Here is a 24,547-nt window from a genome sequence, read left to right as displayed (position 1 = left end):
CATATTGTGATAATATTTATAGATAATTTGGTAGAAAAGTTTTCTGATATACTGTTTGGATCTGATATGCAAATGGACTTGATATTAAAGCAAAGGACAAGCTCGAAGTTTTATGTCAAACTTGTAAAAGTGTTATATTTTTTCCAAGTATCGATCTTCATCTACCCTTATCAAAATACTAACAGCACCTTGGACAATAAGGGTGGTAATAAAAGTACCTGCAGCTGTGGAAGCAGTTCCCCAAGGGCCTCGAAAAGAGGAAGTAGAACGAGACCGATGAAGCTGACTTGGGACGAGGGTTTGGTTACTTTATCGCGATCCATAAATGGCGTCACTGGAAGTCCTTCGAGCTTCTCCGCGTCGCTCTGCTTGAAGAATTCTTGCAGCAACCTATCCAGCCACGGTTCCGCGACTTCCATCGGCCGGGCCTCGTTGCTAATATCCGCCACCTTGATGAGGATCATCGATAACTAGAACAGCAAATCACAGATATTTAACTTCGCCTTAATCTGAATCTTTAAATCTACAGCGGACTTTAATTATTGAATTACCGAATGATGAATTTATCGTAGATTTTTGTATTTGGCACGAACTATTGTTTCACTTCGTGCGTTTATATCGTAATCGTACGTACACAAAATAATTATGAAATAATATGACAAATTGAAACGTAAAAGCTTACCAAATTAATATGAGCCTTGCTGGAGTAATCGAATTCCGGGATGATGTCCGTGAATTGACCGAGGATCTCGTTGTGCCTGGCCATGTCCGTTGCAAGAATACACCTGATGATCCCTTCGCGTACGACTCGATATGTCGCATTGTCCAGCGACGCTAATATGTTACATTCCGGTGCTTCTAAAACACGAAAAGCTACGGAGCAATGATGGTTCTCCAGAGGTGAGATATCGTTGTAACGCAGAGCCAACTCGGTACGGGCATTTATTTGATAAATGTTGTTGTATCCTGGATGATCTAGATCGTGGCAGATGCAGGAGACAATTAATATAAAAACCTCCAGATCGCCGATTCGTGACGGAAGATCCACTGTCCAGGCTATTGCGTACATCTGCGTAAACAGAACATTGGTTAAAACGAAATACGATTATATGTATATACTCATTTTATTTTATTTTCATCGTATCATTTTAATCGCGTTTCTTTGCATATTTAAGAGCATATTTAAGTATACGTTATGAGTTAATTGCTCTAAATTTTACTAACATCTACGCCATTCGAATATTTCCTATATTTATTATGTTTACGTATATTCGCTCTGTGAGAAGATTGCGCGTAAGCCATTCGTAAAAACGAAACGCGTAGAAATTACATAGATGGAAAAACCCACGCGTTGTGTTTTAACGCGGCAGGCGTGTAGATCGTGCACTTGCCATTTGCGCCACGCAGAAGCAATGCCTAAAGTTATGAAACGGCACTTCGTTATAGTTGTTATAAACTTCGTAGAGGAAGTTCCTCAGGATTGGTAAAGGAATGTTAAACTTTTGAGGTAGGTCCAGCTCGACGAACATCGTCTGCAGCATCAATAGAAGCTCTTCGTCTTCCCATTGCCGTGCATCGAATGCTGGTGAGTGAAGCCACTCCCGAACGTTCGACGATACTGAAACGTCGCTGTAACACAATCACAGACATTAACTTCGTAGCATCGAAATTCTATTTAGACAAATAGACAATGGATTGATTTCTATCGTTTAACCGAATTGCTAGTGCCCTCAGATTTGGAATTTTTATGATTAGACCGTGAACGTCCATGTGCGTTTTTAGGAAATTTACAAATTCACGATACGATGATAAGATAACTGGAATAAGACGTCACAGGATTAGACGCCAGAATCAAGCCAGCTATCTTAGAATCACGAGAAGAACAGTTACTTTTATATTCGAAAGGGGTGCATTTTGTACGTTTCTTTTCTTTCGTATCCCGTGTCTTTGCTTGCAATAACAATTTCCATATAATTACATGCTTCTACGTCAGAGAAGAGCCACAAATCGAGATGCAAACTTCCAGAGCACGGTTCTGCTTCGAGGAAAAAACGGAGGCTCCAGTTTCCTTTCAAAGTATCGAATCTCTTTAAGATCGCGAACATCATCCCCTCCGCTTCATCATCCGGATAAAATTAATCGGATTAGTATGTAATTTCGTCGAAGTACCACCGTTGCCTGGTATGCAGTATTTTGCGCAATAATGTGTTACCCGCTTATTGAACTAAATCAACATGAAGCCCGACCTACGACGGATTGGAATTGCATTAGGGATGTATCGATTTGCCAGTGTAACGTGCCAAACAGCACACGCGGCTAATCACGATAAACATACTATACACCACGTGTCCGTACCTTCAAATATCAAGTAAACATTTATTGTACTCGCAATGGTATTTTTTCTTCCTAAAAAATGGTCGACCGATCGTGTAAATGATAGAAGAGTGATTGTGTCGTTCGACAAATATTGATAGTACTGTATTTGCTGGCAAAATATTCGTTATGATAAAAGATTCGACATACGAAGAGCGAAAACTATTGTTATGTTCTGCGAAACTTTAATTCTATATCGAAACGATTATTAATTGAATGAAAATATATTAGCTCTTTCGTACACGGTTACAGGTTATCAATATAATATAAATGATTTAATAACGTTAACGACAAGAAAACTATTTCAATGGAATCTTACAAACATTGAGAGAAAGATTGGAGAGAATTGTGAAACCACAAGATGATTACGTTCTTTTATACCATTGAAATGTACATACGTTTCAAACATTCGTTCAAATATCGGTATAACGAGCAGTATGAATTTATGGGACGGACTGATACTTCTACCAGCGCTGTCCAAGCGAAGCGTAAGCCCTTTGGGCATTTCTCGCTTGTTCTCGTCGTCAGGGAAACCACATGATGCTAAACAAGCGATCATGACACTGCATTATGTCGACGTTCCGCTGATTAGCTGTCACGAGACTTTAGCTTTACTTTTGTTAGCAACGTAATATCGCGCGAAGAAAATTGCCAGGGAGGAAAGTAGATTCTCAGAAATAATTAGCGTTCAATTTGTTATTAAATTATTAAATCTCACGACTACTACGACAATTAGAATGCTTCAAAGAATGAAAAATAAAATTATTACCCCACATTCGTTATTTTAATTTACCATATTTCCTTTCCCAAGACAAAGACTTTTGCTCGAAATCCAACCGCCGCGAACGAACAAGTGAATGAACAGCGAATCCAATAGATTTCATTAACTGGAAATGTTCTACTTAAGATTTCACGAATTCCAATCAGGTCAAATACAATTACTCGACGTTACGTAGGAGTTGATGTGTCGAGATCGAGGCACGATCAAGGAGATTAAGCAGAAGCACGTGTAGCGAAGACCGCTAATTGGCAATCCGCATTTAGCTCGCGCATCAAATCGTGGTACGGGATAATGTTCGCTTTGTGACGCTCCCTATTATAACCCAGCAATAGTAGGTCATTAGAGAGATAACGGTAGCTTAATGGCATTTTGCGGTAACACTACGGAGCTTGCTACTGTCACGGGCCATCCATCCATCCGTTCAAACCGAATAAGTCGACGGAAAACATTTTCAATGTTTGCAATCAATTAATAATCTTAGTTGTCGGAACGGTTCGCGATATTTTCATGCGGTTTCCGCGAACGGCGATTTGCGCAGCATTTGTTACGTCTCGGTCGACGTTTCGTACATCCGGCATGTTTGCTGCGGTTTATTTGCCTTGTTTCCGCGCGGGAATCGATTGACGTTCGTTTTTTATGTGCAGTGTTTTTTTCCGAGAAAAACAGAGCTTTTGCAAAACGATAATCAAAACTCTGTGCTTCGCATGCCGAGTTCCTCCTCTGCAAAAAATCCTGGATCGGTTTTTTTTTTCGAGTCTCGGTGCATTTCACAAAAGAAATCGAATTGCCACGAGGAAAAAAACAGGAGAATAAAATATCACGAAACAAAGCACGAGGAACGCATGATTGGTTATGCGAAATGGTAATAGAAAGGCGTGATTATTGTCGAACTTTATTCCACCGTTTTCTCGCACATGAATTACAAGCGCGTTTATACTTTAAAGGTAAATCATCCGAGTAAAATCGATCTGGAAACGTTTACAGACAGATAGATCTCTCGTTTCGAAAATCAGGCATAAAACAGCACTGGAGTCCGGGCGGTGTCTCGGTTGTTTCAAGCGTCGAACATGAATTCCCAACAGGCAGAGTTGTACGATCCGTCTCGAAATTCAATTTACCCACGTAATTCGGCGTAATCTTGACGAAGATCCCACGGGTTGTGCGCTTAATCGCTCACGAAACGATGTCGAACGTGTTGCGCTGCATCGCGAGATCTTCGCAGGATGAATGCATAAAGAACGGGACGCAGAACAATGCATTTTAATGAAACGTGTCCCGATACTATCATATAAGAAAATCACAATATGGAGAATCCATATTAAAACGCTTTCATGTCAAAAACAGAAATGCGAGAAACAAAGTTACGATATTGTATATAACAAAATGAAAGACGCGTTAAGAGCTAAAAATTGAAATGTAAGTAAAGAGTGACAGTAAAGGATTTAATTGTTTATCGATACGGTCAATTTAGTGGGCAATTAATTTCTTCCACCGTCGAGCCCTTTTGCTTCCAATAATCTCCGCGAGCGTTGTTTGCTCGAATCACACGATACTTCGCTTTTATCACGCTTTCGATTCAAAGAAACTTCGTTATCGATACTAATTCCATTCGAATGACTTTCCTCCCTGACTAATAACATAATTGTTATGAGTTCACTAGCTGCGGTTGCATATCGACTTCGGCATTATGCTCGGAAACGGCAGCCTTTTATATTTATAACTTGACATTTAAACGTCTGGCAGGAATATCGAAGTTTCTTAGTTATTAGAACTACTCGCAAACGTAACTGGCATTTGAGACATGCAGACCACGCAAATTGGTAAGCTTTGCTGTCTACGTTCACCCGTTCGTACTTTATTACACGCTGTACAAATTGAATGCAATTTAATATGTACTCGCGGCAATCTATCGGCTTCTTACAGAAATTTATCGATCGTGTAAACAGTAAAGATTAGTCAGTGCTATTATTGCTTTGATGAGAACGCGTAATGGAATGTGATCCTTAGAACGGAAAGTAGCGTATTTTACTTAGAAACGATTCTTTTTCTAATATTTTATATTAGAAAAATTCTTACATTTTTTTTATACCATTCATCGTTGATTATACCATATTCATTAAAAATTTTAATTAAATTTCTCAAGAGGGTTACAAACGCGAGATACTTTATAGAATATTCACTGGTCATATATCTTGATAAGTTATGTGTTTCATTGTATCGTTAGAAAGCCAACGCAATCGCTGTTTTCCTATAACGTTCCGATGTAATATTCATTTATAACAGGTCGATATAATATTAATTACACCGAAGTCTGATCAATTTCCTATAACACTTCCACATTCTCCTCAACTTGAAACTTTCATGGTAGCTCTCAATTACGCTAGAGTAATAAATCTGTTGAATTAAATTCCGATATCACCGGTTACCACACATCCTTTTTCTTCAAAAGAAGGAAAGGAAGGTAAGAAAAGACTATCGTTAAATTTCGAATACGCGATACCCAATTCTAAATTCCAACACGAGCCACCAAAATTCCTCTAACTCCAGTAGCGAATTACGTTCAGTGCTGAAACGCGTTTCAATCGCGTTGAAACTCGATATTTCAACTGGACGGCTCGCTTCGTTAGCTCAATAGAAAACAATTTTATACATATCGTCAAGGTTTTAATTAATACTGACATGGAAGTAATTATGACTTTATAAATGAAGTATTTGATTTTCCGGATAGTTTACCTTTCGTTTTTTAAAATACCGCGACGTCGATTAAATTCATTGTTAAATTCATGTCCCAGCAAATTAATTTCATGAAAGGACATTCTCGCGTTAAATAGAGAAAAACAAAGCTTCAATTTCAGTCTGTTTTTGGAAAACACGAGCTATTGACCCGAGCTAATGGACTCCTGAGTATACATTTATGTATAAATGTTTGTTCGAAAACTGTTTGTGCTTGAAACCGAGATCGTTTCTCTGGAAGAAACGGATGTAATTGAACAGTCTCCTTTGTAACAAGCTTTTATTTGGAAAAAGCTCGCGGATGAAATTGCGCGAACATATTTAAATTCCAATAAAATTTATTAAAAAGTAAAAAGAGAAGAAAATCAGAAAATTTGAGGATAATCGGTTTTTAATATTTTCTCTCTATTCATTCGCAATTCGATACGAACACTGTTCGCTTTGTGAGACCTAAAGCTAAACCATACTGGCTGCATCAAAGCCATGCTCTTGTTAACGTGGCCAGATTTTTGAACACTCCAAACGGTCGAGCGAGTTTCAGTATCAACCTGAAGAGGTTTCGGTACATGTTCCCAAAGAGACTAATATTTTTGGATTTTCACAATTGTTCTTGAAACACACCGTACACGCGATGAAGTTGAATTTTCCAACTAATTTTCAGCGAAGTATATACCAATTTCTATTTGTTCCAATTCAATTTACTTTTTTCATTTAAACGAACTAGAAAATATCGTTCAATTATTTCCGTCTACTTCAATAAGAATATTCCTTTTCATTCTATCGAAATAAACGATAACAATATAATTGAATGGAAAAACTTTGTCTATAAATTCTCACGTCACATGTCAAGTTTGATTTCTCCTGATCCATTAATCAAGTTTTGATAATTGTTCACCTATGATGGTAAAATCACTTGTGATTGAAAGGAAGAGGACGAACGATAAATCATGCAATGACGCTCGTTATACTATGACGTAAAAGTGTGCACAGAATATTCTACGCTTACTTCTCCCTTGTTTCGTTCAATGATTCAACGGACGTGAAATCAACAGTATAGCGTTTCCTTCTTCGATGTTTCACTATTCTTTTTTGTATCCTTCATGAATTCTTAAAATTTCATAAAGCTATGTATATGCAAAATAAAAAGCGCAAGGAATAACAACGCGTAAACACGCAGAATGATCATGACTCGGAAAGTAATTACAAGATTAATAAGCTAAATTCATCGGAAACTTCAGCTCGGAAATAGCAAAACTTGAAATAACGAGTGTCAAAAAGGTGAAGAATAAAGATCAATGTTGAGAAAAGCAAAACGAGAATTCGAAAGGTTCCTCCTCCTCTATCATTTAAACGCCGTATCATTCGGTGCAACTTAATCAAAAACATAAATCGTCTCGTAACGCTCATTACGTAATCACGAGACGTAGACGTTGCACTATTTCTCTCTCTCTCTCTATCTCTCTCTCTCCTTCTTATCCCACTTCACAGTGATTCAGAGGATGCGGAATTCACGAGGACTTCCTCCTTCACCTTCTTTCCTTCGTGAGCCATTGAAAATTCTACGCGCACAATGCTTCAAGTGCCTTCTCCCTCTCTCTTCCTTTCTTTTCCTCCTCCCCCCTCCCTCTCTCTCCCTCTCGCTCTCTCTCTTTCTGCGAATGACATCCTGCAACGATCAGCACGATAAAGTCCGGTGGGTAAATGAATAAATAATTCCGCGCCAACCCCATCCGCCCCTTTAGTTTTTCGTTCCGCGCGGACTTCTTAAATAAAAGTCTCGTACTATCAACGATCGACGAGGAGCATTAACGCGACGGAGCGACGACTTGATTTATTATGGAACTTCGTGCTACGAACTTGCTTCGCGTGTGCCGCGCGTTCAAATAGAAACGCCAGTGATTTATAATCTTCTTCGGTATAACCGTTCCTACTGTTAACAGTGTATGAACAAATTTATGAGACAGTTTCTTTTATCCGTTCGCTTTTTTTTTAACACGAGGGATAATGTTAACGCAATTAGAATTTGTTTCTCAATGAATCATTCATATAGAGATCCTCGGGTGAGAAACGAATAAATTTTCAGATCAAATGCAAATGAATCGCCCTTTTCGGGCAATTTTTCTACAATTCGAATAGTGGTAAATCCGCTGGAAAGATCTTGCCGGTGCAACGGTTCATAGCTGAATATCCGCGTCCATACATTTTACGCGTGTCAAATGAAACTCGACTTTTATTTATCCCACGGTCGTGACTATTTTATATGACTTTCTCGTTGCAATCTATATTCGTCACGAACGGAGTGTCCTCAAAAAATAGTACCGAGCAACATGCAGACAAATACGTTGGACTCGAAAAAGCGTATTGGTTGATGCTTTCCTGAAACGGATCGATATATTTCACGAAACGTCCAAAAACGTTGAGAGACATAGTACTTTTAGCCTCGCGTCGATTATCGTCACATTTATGCGTTAATAATGCTAAATCGTAGACTAATTGTGTTACTCGTTATCTGTTTCAGAAACAACGGTAAAAAAAATTGTTCCATTTTTATTTCATAGTTGTTATACTTTAAAAAAGTTTTAATGCGAAGAATATAAGTATCAGCTACCCCCTTGTAAAAATATACCGTGACACTTCGTGTATATCATAAAGTTTAATGGGTTTTGTTCTCAACACGCGTATATGAACGGAATATCTGCGTCTGCCTATTGGCTGACTTATACTACTGCGGAATATAAACTACCTTTGAAAAATCTTGGGTGATAAATTACCTTTCAACGGTATGACGGATTTGTTTACTCGTCGCTGCATCACATCTGATACTGATTAACATTTAAATAACGGGATTATTAAAGTTTATAATTAAAATCCGATTAAATATGGAATTTTGTACGAAACGTTTAATTATTGGATTTCTATGCTTCAAACTTATCATTTCACAAAATTATACTTTTGCAGTAGATGCTATATTTTACTTTCTATAAATAATTACTTCGGCAAATAATAAATAATATAACTTAACAAATTCCCACTGGAACTTCTACACATCGGAACACATCAGCCGTTTCAGTTTCAGTTTCTCTGAAAACGTAAATCTAAAAGCATAATGGACAGTTTAAACCTGGATTCAGAGTAAACCAAGTTGTTCACCTTCTAACGCCACTGATTGAAATTAAATAGATCAATTACGATCGTCGCAGAGTGTTCTCGAAAGAGATACAACAAGATCATAGGACGACAAAATCAAATTGCCGTGTTGTGTAAAAAAAATAAACGGATAAACTAATATTACTTTAAAAAAATATAGTCGAAATATCGTGTAAATTTATTTTTGGACCAATTTTGATCAAAATTTAAATTTCACTCGCAAAAATAAAAATGGTAAAATCGTCCAACTTCAAAGATTAAAAAAAAAAACGCTGGTTTTCCAACATGATTTGTCAAGGGTAGATTAAATTTGATGACGATCAGAGATGTACCATATTGATTTATCGAGCTTTATCTCTAACTGTAGTTAATTAGGTTCGTTGTTGGTTAGACTACATCGAACACAGATTCGTCAATTTTTTCTTGAATACAAATTTGATCAATTAACTTTTACGATCCATTAGTGTTATTATTTTAATTAATTTATATTGACTTTACTTAAATTTTCTATTTCGAATAATGTTAGTGTATCTCGTTTGCTACTTCGATTCAATCACTGCTCCAGTATTTCAATAATTTCCGAACAGGTTTATTGATAGTTGCCTCGTACGTGACGTGATAATGCTCCATTTCAACTGAATGCCCCTGAATGCACTTGATCGCGATTGACGAACAACAGGGTTCATCAAAATCTCGTTGTTGTCGTCATGAAACTGCTCTTCTATGCGATATTTTCCAGCAGTCTTCCAAATTTTCTGTTGCAAACGATTTCGATTTATGACTTTGTTGTAGTGTAATAGAGAATCAACCTGACAAATAATATGTAGAACCTGATTGGACCGATTATTGAACATTTTGATATTTAACTGCTCGGAGAAGTGGCGTTTAATTGCTTTAGAAGATAGATTTTACGGAATTTTGTGAAACGAAATTTTGAGTAATTTGTTCCACTTAATTTCTTGAATCTGTTCCTTTTAATTTCTCGAACCTGTTCCTTCCAATTTCGAATATCCTCAATTGAATCTGATTTCTACGAATTTACATTTTTTTATATGACTAGTTCTAGTTAATTTTTCTGATTTCAAGCACAAATTTAACTAATTAAGTTACACTTACTCAAATTGATATTTGAACATATTCGATTATTTTCAAAATTCAATCAAGTTCGACATACAACAGTTTGAACAATTCTAAGCTTTCAATGAATTATTAAATTAATTAAATGATAAATATACTTATTTTTGGCAAAATCAGTAAAATTTTAGCCACAAATTTCATTGTATCGTGCATTCTGTGTCAAAATATGCGAATAAAATGTATTTCTATTACTAGCAATCATAAAAAAAAATGTTTCTCGTCAGTTGAGAAACATTCTGTCCTAAAAAAGGTAACTCAGACGTCAAAAGCCATTTGTACGGTATAAACTCCTCTTAACTATAATTTCACCTGACTTAACACGATATTTGCAGCGTCTTTCTCCGCTAACCTATTCACACGCTTTTCTTCGATGGCACGCGAAAAGAATTAGATCACTTCACGGTTAATCTTTTGATTAATTTCCTACTGTCAATTTAATCTACACGTGATCGATTCTCTCCGGATAGCCGCGATATGATCAGACAGATAGTAGATATATCGTAGATATTTACGCAAGCAGATCCAGAGAGTCACGCACAACTCGTCTCCTTGAGATGAAAATTAATCACCAACGTCGAAGCGGTCAGACGTTTTTGGCCTGTCGTATGCCACGTTTCAAACAGACGAATGTTTATAAAACGACGATTTATTTACCCGATGTTGAACTTTGAAACAATCGTATTTCTGTTAAATTGTTTATTCCGTCCATGTTTGAATGGTAGTTCATGTTAAATTAGTTTAGTCGAAATGGTAAGTTTCAATGAACGTGATGGTTTTAATGAATCAGAGTGACGTCAATTGTAGCGATGAATTAAAAATAGAATGGATATCCATCCATATATATATATCCAGCTAAGTTATTTATGGATACTTGCGAATTTTAATTAAGGCTTGAAAGATTCGATGATGCTTCGGGACGATTTCGAGGATTATAAAATGTATTTTTACATTATTTTTACGGGAATATTTAAATTAATATCACGTTGGAATGCTCGTAGGATACACGCACAACACGAATTTTATAAAAATATGCCAAATATAGCAGAGAATATTTTCCCAGACTCGCTGGTTTCGAGTTTTACAATGTTTTCGAAGCTTTTTCTACCTTCGAAACTTTTAAATTTGAGTTTTGCAATTTTTATCGTATGTGACAAAAATTTCATTGCAGAAAAATACGTGTGTGAAACGAACCCTGAAATATACTACAAATATCTCTAAATAATAAATAATCCTTCATAACCAAACTGAGTCTAAACAAAAGGCCTCCCTTCGATCACCTCACTTCGAATTACTATTTTTATTGAAACAATTGTCAAATATCTGATTTTTAAATATCGTGTAACATAGTATAAATATCGATAGAAGAGTTAAAAAATGATCTGTAAGAAATTCAAGAGAAGAGATATCGCTTGGCTCTGGTTTGCGTACGAAGGATTAATTATTATTAATAAATATTCGTGGTATTCGAAGTTTCGTAATATACGATAGAAATTCCGATATTTGAATTCAGAATTTCCGAAGATTAAAATTCTTCAGATGGCTAATAATCACCGGCGGCATTTAATTGTCTTATTTTTAGATCCTACCGATAACGTTAGTTCGATTATGCACGATGGCATAGATATCAATCTCCCATAATGTCAAGAAAAAAAAGAAAAAAAAGAAAAAAGAAAAAGAAAGAAAAAAGGAAAAAAAACGAAATAGAGAATGCCATGTAACTTTTTCTTTCGATGTTCACGATTCTTCGTCATAAATATCGGCTGGCGTAGAGATCGATCGAGCAGTTTATCGTTCTTTCACCTATCCCCTTGGTGTCCAGAATCAAATCGCGACTCGAGACAGCAAAAGAGATTGGGCAGTCGGTCGTAAAGGGGCAAAGAAAGAAGATGCACCAGGCATAAGTCGTAAAGAGAACGGCAATTTCTATTGACTCACCAGATATTGAGGAACTTCTCTCGCACCTTCCGCTTCATGCTGTCGCTCTTCCGACGATACTGCAATCTGCGGCAGGAATCCGCGTAGAGAGGCTCTGGAAGCTGTTTGTAGAAACCTGAAAGTGACAGCGGTCTGGAGATTGAACCGGAAAACGTTCGACGTCCATAAGCCCCAACGGGGCCAACCGCGTTTCTGATTGATTGGAACGCTATTTCAGGACGATTTTACGCTCCGCATGCCGTCACTTATTGTAAGTCATTGGACTAATTACTTCGATTGGAATTCAGACGTTAATTCGACTCGATTCACGTCGTACCTGCTCTCGTCGAAAAAGAAACTCATCGAAATCGCAGAGTTTCGCGAGGAAACGAAAGAGAAAGCACAAAGGAAAATAGCTTTGGTCGATGAAATCTGGGAATAAAAGCTTCCACAGTGTCGGCGAATTGGGAACTCGGAAGCTTCTGAAAACGCGAAACCTGTGGATCATCTTATCGCGAGCAAATTAAGAAAGTTCTGTTGCGCGGACTGAAAATTCCGCGGTGTATATCAAGATACCGAGTATTTAATTTTAGTTGTTTTAGCATTTAAGTTGGTGTTTTAAACTCTTTGCTTTTATATTATATAGCTAATTATAAGTTTATTCTCTGTCGCGATACGTTTTCACGATAAGGAGAAAATAACGAATAACGAATGTTTTGTAATAAATACAGAACGCTACTTTACGAAAACTAGATCGGATTGATTTACGCCGCTATAATTTTCAGCCCTTCGTATAATGGATATTTTCCTAACAAAATTTGAAATGTGTTAAACAGAAATTTCAATGGCTCTAGTGTATTGCTTTCATTTCCAGAAAAAGAAACAAGCATGGACGGGCATCGTTTTTATTACAAATCTTTCGATCATATAATTGGAACGAATACGAAGGAAAGAGACAAAAATCAAATGAAAAAGGGGACGAGAGGGGATGAGATCGTGAAAAGGGGAAACAAGAGAGGGAGAAGGGAAAATTTTGGGGCCAAGCTCGTTGGTAGCCTGGTCATAGGGAAACCTTGTATCTATATACGCGTTTGGCTAGAAATTGAAGATAGGAATAGCTGCGACGGTTCCTTGCATGGGCAAATATTTATTCAGCGGTAGGCGTATTCGACCGATGCGATGTACTGTTTATCTGCGCGTATATCCATCGTCCCTGGCAAATCGGTTGCGTTAAAATGATTCTTCGATTGGGCGCAAATGGCCGGAAATTTTTCTAAACGATCGCCTGCAACGATATCCGTTTCGTGGAGAAAAATTTACGAAAAATAACGAGGGCAATCGTTGCGAAAAGATCGAACAATCGAAGGAAACTCAACAAGGCGGAAAGCAACGATTTTTCACCTCGAAACGAGTTTTCTATCTTCCCTTTTCCCTCTTCTCTTCTCTATTTTTATTTCTTTTAATACAGAAGAGAGAAAGACGTGTTGCGGAAAACGCTTCTGACATTTTACGATTCGCCAAAGAGGACGAAGAAACGGAGAAGAAGAAAACGGCGAAGGGACGAGCTGAAAACGAAAAGCTTCGAAACGCTTCGATTTGCCGCTGTTTACTTCGGCTCCGTCCTTTATTTTCCGGTTCGCAACTTTGGCCAGATGTGCAATTTTGCGCGCGGCTGATGTTTGCGTGGCACGATCGGCTAGATTAAATTATACATAAAAGAGAGAATGATTCACTTTTATTCCGTGATATTCCATTTCAATTTCTGATCAATTTTATATTGGCTTGAAAGCACCGAACAATGGTCGATTGGACAAAGAGAAAAGGAAAAAATCGTAGAAGATAAAATAAATAAAATGGTAGGAGCGTAGAAAGCTCGGCATCTTTTGAAAATACGCTTTCAATAGCATTTTAAGAAGATTATCCCTTTCTCTGTCTCTCTGATACAAGAAATGGTAGAATTTTTGCTCCATCCTATTATTTTTGAACGTTAACTTTTTATGTTTTCAGTTATGTCATTCTATTTTCTTTTTATTGCCAGCTTCGTTTCAGATATTTCAAAACTTTTTGAATTACACGCTGAATTTTTGCCATTCTTTAAGCGTAGAAAATAAAAAAATTGTCCGTGTCTTTTTTTAATTCAAAAGAATACAAACAATTCTATTTATTTCGATGATATTAAACATAATAACAATATAATAATAATATCCGCGACTTGACGGATTGTTTTATCTCAATTGATCTTCCGAGCGTTGATTTCACACGCAATGTACGATATTATAAAGTACGACCGATCTTTTCGAAAATCTGTACATTTTTACGAACGAAAGAATATTCGTGTAATGTAAAACTTACTCAGCCAACTGAGTTGTTCGTTGTGCTCCAACTTGTTCTTGAAACTGTCGACCTGCCGCTTTAGTTCGCGAAGAGCATACGATGGCGACGCGTTCAGAGCTTCTTGGTGCTCGCGAAGTTGCTGTTCCAAGGCCGCCACACGTCTCTCGAGAGCCCACAGCACTTCCGCCTCGATCACCCCAGACGAGGCCGGATGTGCTCCGACGATCTTGAAAACAGGAAATATACTCTTTATAGCCACATTCAAACTTCCATCAACTGTACATCGAGTTTATCGTGTAATAGCACGAAACTTTTCTTCTTGCGATCTAGATATAAAATATATTGTCGTCTCGAAGGGACTGTATTCTTGTCGTTCTTTTATCGATGTCGCTATTTTTCTCGTTTACGGGAAGATGGATGGGAATTAAATTTGTTCGGTCTGCTTACAGGAATATTGAAAATAATCCGTTAATAATTGTGTCATTTAAATATTAATAAGTAATCGTTTAAAGGATTATTGCAATATGTAAGTAAATATATAAATGTTTGCCCATTTGTAATATTTAATATCTCTACTATTTATTTGATTAAACATGTGAAAGTTGATGATCGTTCGTGATCGATATTAATTGAAATAAATACTACGTCAAGAGGGACATAACACGATAGAGATATTGCAATGTAATAAATGCACTTTAGCGGGTCGGTCGGAATAAAGTGGTGCTCGATGAACTCATCCATGAGACAATTTGTCGAATCTAGGGAAGATTTCGCTTGAATTGACTGGAATTGAGAGCAGCGGAATCGTGAAATTTTAAGTCTCGAATTGTCTATCCACCGATCACCGTATCTTCTCGAACGGAACGATAAAAACGTTTCGACACAATGAGACCCGAATAAAGGGATCGAAATTGAGAGGCTCCGGCGAACCAAACTTCGTTTCCTCTCTTTCTTTTTAAACTAAATATTAACATAAAACGTATTTCTTATTAAACTACAATTTTTCGAAATACTTTTCTAATCCACGTTGTTTTATTAATTGAAATTATTCATTTTTCCAATAACATTGATTAAGTTACAATGGAGGAAGGAATTTTTCGTCGAAGCGTTGCAATTGAAGAGAAGTTTTTCAATTCGATTCTAAACGACCATCGCCAGACGTTAAAAGGAAAGTACCCAGAAGAAGAAACGGCAAATTACATAATTTAGCGAGAAACGCAGAGAAAAGATTTGGAAAAGTAGGATCGAGTCGAAATGGCCGAGACAGCTGTGTAAGATAGCTGGATCGTTACCTGAAGAACATAGGGAGAGTCGGGTGTGTTCGCCGGCAAATTAGCCGAAATGTTCAACAGCTTGTCCTCTTTGCGAAGCTTCACGATGTCCAGAGGGCCAGCCTCTGCTGCATTTCTAAAGAGTTCTGCAACAGAAAACCAACTTATTAAAACTGCTATTACCGGAAACAGAAATTTTTAACTATGTCACGCTACGAGCAAATATTTCATTATTCTGAAATTTCAATATTCCATTGTTTCAACGTTGAACGTGAAAAGCATAAAGTTCTACATCGACGTTCGATCATTTCGAATTATTTTTCGGTAAATAAATTTGGTAAATACATCGCAATATTCCGATGTATCTGCAATTTTAACGTAGTGTTAACGAAGTTTATAAAAGCTTAATTGAGCGCAGCATATCGCGTACGTACGTTCGAATATAGTTTGCTAATTAAATTTGTAAACGGGCGAAATATTTTTGTATTCAACCAGGTATGCGTAACATAGTAGAATTATGCCAGCAAATATCTGTTCTCTGTCATAAAAAAAAAGAAACGATCATTTCGACTATTAAATCTCTACGGCATAAACCATCTTCCGTGCATTTGACAGATTCACGGAGAAACAAATAACGCGGCGTTAAAAAATTCTACGGGAAACCATACTAACCGGCCGTGAATTCATTATTCAAATGGCACGGCTCGAAGCGTTGTATCCTTTCGGTGATATCGAGCGTAACGACATTTTATAAGTGCATGTTTTATTCATCGTGGACGCGGGCCGCACAGTTGCGCGTAACTCGACCTAACGCGCGCATTATGTCGACGCAATTACGGATACAATGCCGGAACGAACACTGTCACGCGTTCGTTTCCATCCACTTTCCCCGAAAGGCTGTTTATTGTTCATGGCAGTGTGATACTCGGCCCGTTCGTCGCAGACGGAAATAGATCCACGCGAGTTGTTTGTACAATGCCACGCGTTGCGAATCTGTCCTGGACCACAGATGATTTACTGCCAGGTTTTCCGTTTGTGGCCATCCCTTTGTTTCGAAACTTGCGCAGAGAAACAGAAGCACGAGAAAAGTCGCGGATACAGTTATTTTCTGTTCGGTACGTGGGATTTTTGTTGCTTCAAAATAATTATTATTAACAATTATTCGATCATAAGCGTTCAGATGTCCACTGTGCACGTCAACGATACCAGTAGAGAATCAACGCCCATTAAAGCTGCCAAAATCCTTCCATCATCTTAAATCGACCGATCAATCCGCTTCACTGAAAGCTTCCGATACTCTCGATTCTATGGAATTCGGCCAAGCGTACACTTACTATCGAGGGATCCGCTAATCTCGTAACACCTAACCACAGAGATTAATATCGATAGAATTAACCGGTTCCGTGTGCCGAACCTCGAATAACTTGTTCGTAGAAACATGGTTGAATTTCATAAATTTAGCATAGAACGAACCGACGAATCTTGATTAACTAACATCAACGGCTAGCAACCGGTGCATAAATCACATGCCGCAGCAAATGAAATTACCATTTAACAACGCGACACCGGCGTTTCTTAGTTTCACGAGACACCGCTTTCAGGATCGTGAGCCAAAGCATCGGCCAACTAAAACGCTGATGCATACACGCAGACAGAAACTGAAAAATATCCTCGACTCTGTATTATAGAGGATTAACACGTTTGCCAATGACTAATGGGCAGCGGGAGAACGCGGCCTCGACGACAATTAATCATCGGTTTCGTAGGTGTGCGCGTTCTAATGTAGATTTATACCGTGCAATAAACCGATACGCAACGCGCTTCGTTTCCAGTTGCAAATAATAAGCAACGATTATCGAGCGACAGGGGCAACTGAATAATTGCTCGCGAGCTCTATCGTTGAACAAGCGGATAATCGACTTGTCGAGTTTAAACGGCACGATTCTACTCCTCCGTGAAATTACCCCCGGAAGACGCGTTTCGAAGTTGCTTCGTAATTCAAGTGTGCAAAATTTGTTGCGTAAAAGAAACTTCACGCGCAGTCTGTGTGTTTTGCGCTACGACAGAGATTGCTTCAGGAGATGATAAATGTTCCTTGTTTCGAATTGCAGTTCGTGTTGAGTCAATATAGCGTGTAAAATGTTGATCTAAAGTGGAAGTTGAGAGAGAAGCCGTTGATTTATTGGATATTAAGATCCGTAATTGGAAAGACAGATAAATATAATTTAACAGCGTTCGGTTTATTAAAGGCAGAGATATATATTTTGACATTATCCAGTTTATTAAAAGCGGAGTCGCTTCGTAATTCAAGTGTGAGAATTTTGTTACCTAGAACGAAATTCACACGCGTTTGGTGTATTTTATAGCGGGGCAAACATTAATTTTCAGCGTGATAAACGAATTCTAACGTTCCTAGAAACAACTAGACTTGCTATTCGTGTCGTATTAATGTATCGCATAAATGTTGCATTAACGTACAGGTTTAAAAGTCGTTGAAAGTTATCGAGCATCTTCGTATCATTTCTCTCTCATGGGATAGTTACGTTATGAAATGATTAAGCAAAGAATCATGCTTCTTTTTTTTATAAAAAATATCCAGTCTGTACCAATTAATTTGTACGCGGTATTGTACGTTAAATATAAAAATCCCGTTTGAGATCTATTTATATGGTAGAGAACACAGGAGTTTTACGATTTCGTTAGATTCTAGTTTCACGCGAAATTATTAAACTCTAGCGAGGAAGCTGTGAAGTACGCAAAGTGCATGCTATTTGACGTTAAAGTGTTCTAATGCTACTATCGCAAAGAAGGTAAAGAGCAAGAAGTCGTGTAGCTTTCAGATGGCGACAAAAAAAGATAAGAGCGTTAATGGTATCCGGCAGTTGCTTAAAAAACAGAAAGAACGGTAAAAGTTCCCCGTCGTCGTTCCAGTTATCGATTCGACAAAACGCGAGCTTAATCTCCCTCGTGTTCCGCAAGAAGATTCATGATTCCCCATGAAAAATGAGTTTCCTAGCGAATGTCGTATAAAGATCATTTATAAAATTCAGCTGTTGCTCTTTCCGCTCGCATTTTTTCTTATGAACGTTCGTTTCACGAACATAAGCAGGAATATTAAAAAAAAAAAAAAAAAAAACACACACACACCACCTGCCGATTTTAATTAAACTTCTATGGCGCGAATTTTCCGAAGCACGTTCAAATGACGTAATGAAATGTTGCATGAAACAGATACGTGTCTTTGCTTCAGAAATTTTGTCCCTTCCAGGACAGCACGTGTTATACATTAATTTTCATCTACGACTAAACATTTATAGAGAAGTGAGAAATATTTTAAGTTTAAAGTGTGCGAGTCAAATTATTTCTAATTTTATGCTTTTACAAGTTTAAAGAAAATATTAAAGCAGTACGATATATCTGCTTTATTAGATTTAATTTTTATTCATAATCATATAACTGTATCAGCGAGTAATAAATCAAAATTTATTTTCATTATATATATATATATAATAATTGGCACTAAAGTAATTTTTTTTAATTTATATTTGTTAATTATTTTAAAATATAAGTTGTTGCAGTAAAGCAAGATTCCCCGCCTCGAGCGAACCTTGTACACAGCATGCTTACACGAGCTAATTAGTAACAATTCTTTGTAAAGAAAACCTCCGGTTTATGTTTTCCAGAAATTACGCCCTTCCACCTTTCTTGAAAACTTCTGCCTCGTAACTTCTAATTACAGGAACGATCGACATCAACGAAAGCAATTAATCGAAGAAGCCGATGAGAGAGGTACGTTTATCAATAATTTCTTCTCTTATCTTTCCTTCGCGTCCGTTCGATGATTTACGTTTATCGTGGAAAAGGAGAAACTGTATACTGCCTCTCTCTTTTAATGCGCGAAAGAATGCAAAGAATACATTCCAAGAAAGTCATTTTTCAACAAATATTCTCATAATCTTTTTCTCGAAACTGCACTTCCATATAAATCCGTATAAATAGCATTTAATCTAATTTCAGAAAACGTATAAATTAAATGAAATCCGATCCTAAGAATAAAAATTCTATTTTCCAACGAATATTGTTCTTCAAGCAATTCTCATTATTCTAATTAACACGTACAAAAGAAGAACGAAGAGGAAAGAGGGAGAAAAATGTCAAAAGATGAGATAAAAACACGAAAAAATGGAAAAGAAAAATAATATAAAAGTTGCGATCAAGCGGTTTTGATGAAATTTCCTTTCGCATTGTACGAACTCAACAAATGGCAGCGAAAAAAGTAGAATTTTGAAAACAGCACCCCGTTTAAAAAATTAAAGCGCGTAGTAATCTGCTTTGATTGTCGAAACTCAAACGAAAAAATACGGATCAACGACGAGATGACAATGGAATGAGAAAAAAAATTTCAGCTATATTTTATTTCAACTTTCACCCTCGTTCGATCCAGCAATTTGAAAAATGCCATAGAAAATGCTTCTGTGTTCTCAACGATCGTAAAAGCGTTCTCTTTATGGCGAATCGTTCCGGTTATTTGGGAAAAAAGCAACCCCTTGTTAGAGGGGAACAATACCCTGACTGCAATGGGGAAAACATGGAAAACGGCTTATCTCGTTGTTCGATGTTATGGAGACACATCGCGTTACGAGGAAATTTTTACGAGGAAGAACCATGCATATCGAAGAATCATATTGAATTATTAGAACCTTGGGACAATATAGATCTTTTTCTAAACAGTTCCAAGTCTTTTACAGTACAATTGTAAAAATCTGTACTTGTTACTTCAGACAATAAGGCACACGCGATGCGAATGAAATAACAAATTTACAATAAAACAGTTAAAAACGATGAAAATAATGAAATATCAGCAGATATCCCGAGGGGAAAGAAACGCATGGTAGAACGGAAGAAAATTTCAAGATTCGTGTTGTTCCAATATACATAAACTTCCTGTACATTTGTTCTAAATACGCGAGGAACAACGTAGAGCATAGAGTCCGCACGGAATACGAGAACACGATACGAGTTGTAGCTCGCGTACCCACGCCCACGCGTGCATCTGAATGGAGATCGCTAATTAAACTGAAATTGTTCATAGCGTGGCGCGAACAATATTTATGACGCGACTATTCTCTTCCGGATTGAAAGCCAAGTCTAAAAACAGAAATCATATTATACCTGCATCGTGATGAAAGGATATTTTAACAAAAAATACTCTTTTCAACGTGTGCATAACAAACTCGATGGAATCTCGAAATTAATCATCAACTAATCCGCAACCGTGAGTATCCAATTTCCATCTTTTTCGGCTGATTAACCCAAATATTTTTAGAATACTATACGAGAGAGAATAACGGTATTCCGTGTATTCAACAATCCGACTATATAAAAATCATACGAAATAATAAAAAAATTTAGTTTGTAATAGCTGAATATCTTCTTCTTATGTTAGAAACGGGGAACTGAGAAATTCGGGTGATTGTGATTATTAGACTGCGGAGGACTTTTAATGTTAATACAACTATTTAAACAACTAGTATGTCGAATTCTCATTGGGATTAGGAGCGTGTAACGAATCTTCGTTTGGATCAGCCACTGTTGTTATACAATATAGATGGTATTTTACTGGTACAAATATGATGATTAGATGGTGATTAGATACTCGAAATGCTAATGACAATGATCTTAGATTCGATAACGAATCCACGGTCAACGGGATAGCAAACGCGCTTCCTTCCAAAGTCTAAGTCGAACTCAAGTTACTTGTGCACAATTCAAGTGTAACTCAACTTATTATTTACTTAATACTCAACTTACTAAGTTCTATTATTTAAGTACAGCTATAATAAAAAGTCTAGACTAAAGTATTGGAGATCTTCCCAAAAATTCCAGAAGAAAGGCCCCGATGTTCTTTCATCTCCTACATATATATAGTAAATAACAAAATACTAATAAATACTAAATAATTCGGATACTTGCGAACAGCGGACCATTTGTCTATAATTTTATTTTGACACTGAAATTGCTTTATACAACAATCTTCTTATCCTTCTATAAATACTACGGTGAAAACCGTTTCTCACAAATTTCAAGAAATTTCATCGTTCAATTATCGCTCTCATGAATTTGATAAGTCGTCCCTTCTCGTAAATTTATGTGACAATGTCCCCATTTCTTCACGATCTGGAACGCTTGTCCCATGGGTATATAAAACCCTGCGGGCCAGTGAAAAGGGGTGGAACGAACGATTCGCGGAAACGATAGAAACAGTGACCGGTTTATTAGTTGTTGGCCAGCCTGCTGGCGATTCTGTTAAAATTTCCTGGACAAGCCATCAAAGGATACCTCTGTGCGTACCCGCTTGAATCGAGTTGATTAACTTTTTTGAGACTGTGTTTCTCTGACAGCTGGACATTCCTGAAATTCATCGGTTGATATTCAAAACGTCAAGGGGAAAAATTAGTTAGGTATTTGTTGCTTACGATTTATGAAGTATCGCAACGCTTCTTTCACGCGAATGTTAATTTTTTAACTTAACAGCACATAAATTTGTTTCTCCGAGTGAAATAAAAAATACCTGTTTCTTTCGATCGTATCAAATAGATTAAAATATGAAAAAAGATAAAAATCACGGTCCTCGTAATTATGAAGTAACAATAAAAAAGATACTATAGGAAGTGGATTATCTTAAAATAATCAATTTACAATGAAATAACATTTTCTATACGACCGTTGGCAATAAATAATTATTAAATTACATTCCATAGCATTTTAATCAATAATGATAGATGATTATTCTTATTTAACTGAGCGTAATAGCTTTTTTATCTAAGCTTTTATCTCTCCAAAGTAGATTTAAATCTTCTACTAAAGAGATTTCTCACGTGACAGTGAAATATCTGTCGTTGATAAAATTTATCGTTGCAAATCTACAATACATTTCTCTTCCACTCGATAAATTGCTTTTAACGTTCGAGTACATACCACACACGTGTGTCCATAAATTTTCTACTCTACGTATATATTCGTTTCTTCAAACTCTTTATCAACTATACGACAATATTTTTAAGCAAAACACCATCCCATCGATCAAGGTATCGTACATTTTAATTTTCTCTTCGCATACAAACTTTTTAAACGCTACGTATACCTGATTCAACGCCCAATTAATTCATTTCTATGCCCAATAAAAGATTGAGAGAATATAGTATGCCATACTGAGTTACCGCCTAAACGACCCTCGAAGCCTCATAATAGAGCATGGTACGAAGTCACATCACGTCACGTTCGAAGTTAAAGCAGTTTGGCCACAGGAAAGTTTTCCAAATGAGAAAAGCGACCGACTATGCTGTCGATTACACTTGTCGAAATTACCAAGCCAAATATTAGCTCGAGCAGCGATGTCGAGAATAATAGAGTCTTAAATTAGAATAGTGGGGAGGATAGTGAGCAATGGTCAAAGGTGGAGGAGATGATGTGCGCTGGACAAACTATAAAAATCGACCCGGTCGGCTTTCATTGAACGCGGCATGCGCGATCGTTTGCCGAGTAAATTCTTTTAATTGAGCGCGGGGGTGGGGCTGTTCGTAGAATCGTCGCGGAACCCTTTTCGCTTTGCGCTTTACAGATACGACCGATCGTTTCGAGCCTCGATCACCGCTGAAAGTAGCGGCGGCGTCGTTTACTTTTCTATTCGAAGGCTACAGAGGAAGAACGCGACGAGTTGTTAAAATTCGCTATCGAGCACGGTACGTTTAAAATACGCGAGTGCTTGCGGCTCGCCGGAAACAACCCGGGAAAGTAATTCCCAATACAACTTATTTAAACTTGTTTGGGCCAGTTGTAATTCGAATTCGCAATTGCATCGATAGAATCGCATTCCTAAAACTTCGAAAGCCTGTGTTCCTTTTTGCGAACGTAACTTTGCGAACGCTGTTCCCGGGGCTAAGCGACTTAGGAAGTGGTTTGCGATCCTCCGCAATAAAGGAACATCCACTAACCTGCGTATAAATTCTCCTCCATTTAGTTTTCCTTCGACAATCACATTTCATATTGAAAGAACGGAAGAAAGGAAGGGAGAAGAGAAAACATATCGCGTTGTGTGCCTCTTTCCAATGTTTTCGAGAGCCTGTTCTCGAGCACTCGAGATTTATTCGACCACACGCGAAGTACGGAAGGTAAGGTAAGGGAGAAGAAGTGCGGAAGAGAGCGTTTCGGAACGAATCGTCGATTCCATAAATTATTGCCCATCCTTTAACCATCCACCCACCCAATGCCTATGAAACAACGAACGAACGTCGAATTACCGATCGACGACGTCGTGCACATGCCTGCGTAGAAGCGATGCAAAGCACGCGAGTCGATGATTCACCTGAAACGAGGTTAAATTGCTCTAAAAACGAACGTTTTCGTCGTTCGTCGGAATGGGTCTCGCTCGACGCCGTTTGCGATATTTAATAAAGCTATCGCAGAAAAATATCTCAGCTCCATCTTCGACCCTCTGCCCACTCCTAGCTAACCACCACCACCCCAGTTGCCTCGTAGCGTCGACGAACAGAGCTCGAGAAACTTATGCTACACCGATGGAAATCAAAGTGGTCTTCCTACCTTCTCTCTTTCGCTCGACTGCTTGCACGATTGAACGCGCGAGAGGTTTTGCGCGAGCGACAGATCTTCTCGGCTTGGTTTGTCCAGGCTCACACGACGCGGCTCCGTACGAAACGAAACGAACGTGGTGGCACATATACAGAACGAAAGAAGGGGGAGAGCTATCTTCCGACCGTCCATTGGCTCTAATAGGATAATGAAACGTGAATCATGGATGTACGGCGGACGATTATATTTTTATTGTGACCCACGCTCA

At 37.7% G+C, this 24,547-nt stretch overlaps 1 protein-coding gene across 4 annotated transcripts in view; it reads right to left on the bottom strand.

Moving 5' to 3' along the window:
* LOC100749015 overlaps positions 1–24,547 on the bottom strand; it is a 140,362-nt gene that overhangs the window by 6,287 nt on the left and 109,528 nt on the right. For 3 of the 4 annotated variants that reach the window (XM_024369789.2, XM_012389229.3, XM_012389227.3), the window contains exons 6-11: positions 15,712–15,836; positions 14,438–14,645; positions 12,107–12,221; positions 1,392–1,629; positions 683–1,069; positions 219–470 (exon numbers count right to left, since the gene is read on the bottom strand). In XM_024369789.2, the coding sequence (XP_024225557.1) occupies positions 219–470; positions 683–1,069; positions 1,392–1,629; positions 12,107–12,221; positions 14,438–14,645; positions 15,712–15,836 (1,325 nt within the window). Of the gene's footprint in view, positions 1–218; positions 471–682; positions 1,070–1,391; positions 1,630–12,106; positions 12,222–14,437; positions 14,646–15,711; positions 15,837–24,291; positions 24,443–24,547 lie in introns of those variants that run through there. The other variant, XM_024369788.1, reaches the window with a different exon arrangement.

The sequence above is a fragment of the Bombus impatiens genome, unplaced genomic scaffold (assembly GCF_000188095.3).
Source record: "Bombus impatiens unplaced genomic scaffold, BIMP_2.2 scf_0640, whole genome shotgun sequence".
In the NCBI taxonomy this organism is placed as follows: Eukaryota; Metazoa; Arthropoda; class Insecta; order Hymenoptera; family Apidae; genus Bombus; species Bombus impatiens.
Note: the sequence above shows the minus strand (reverse complement) of the source record. Positions and strands in the feature narration are given on the sequence as shown.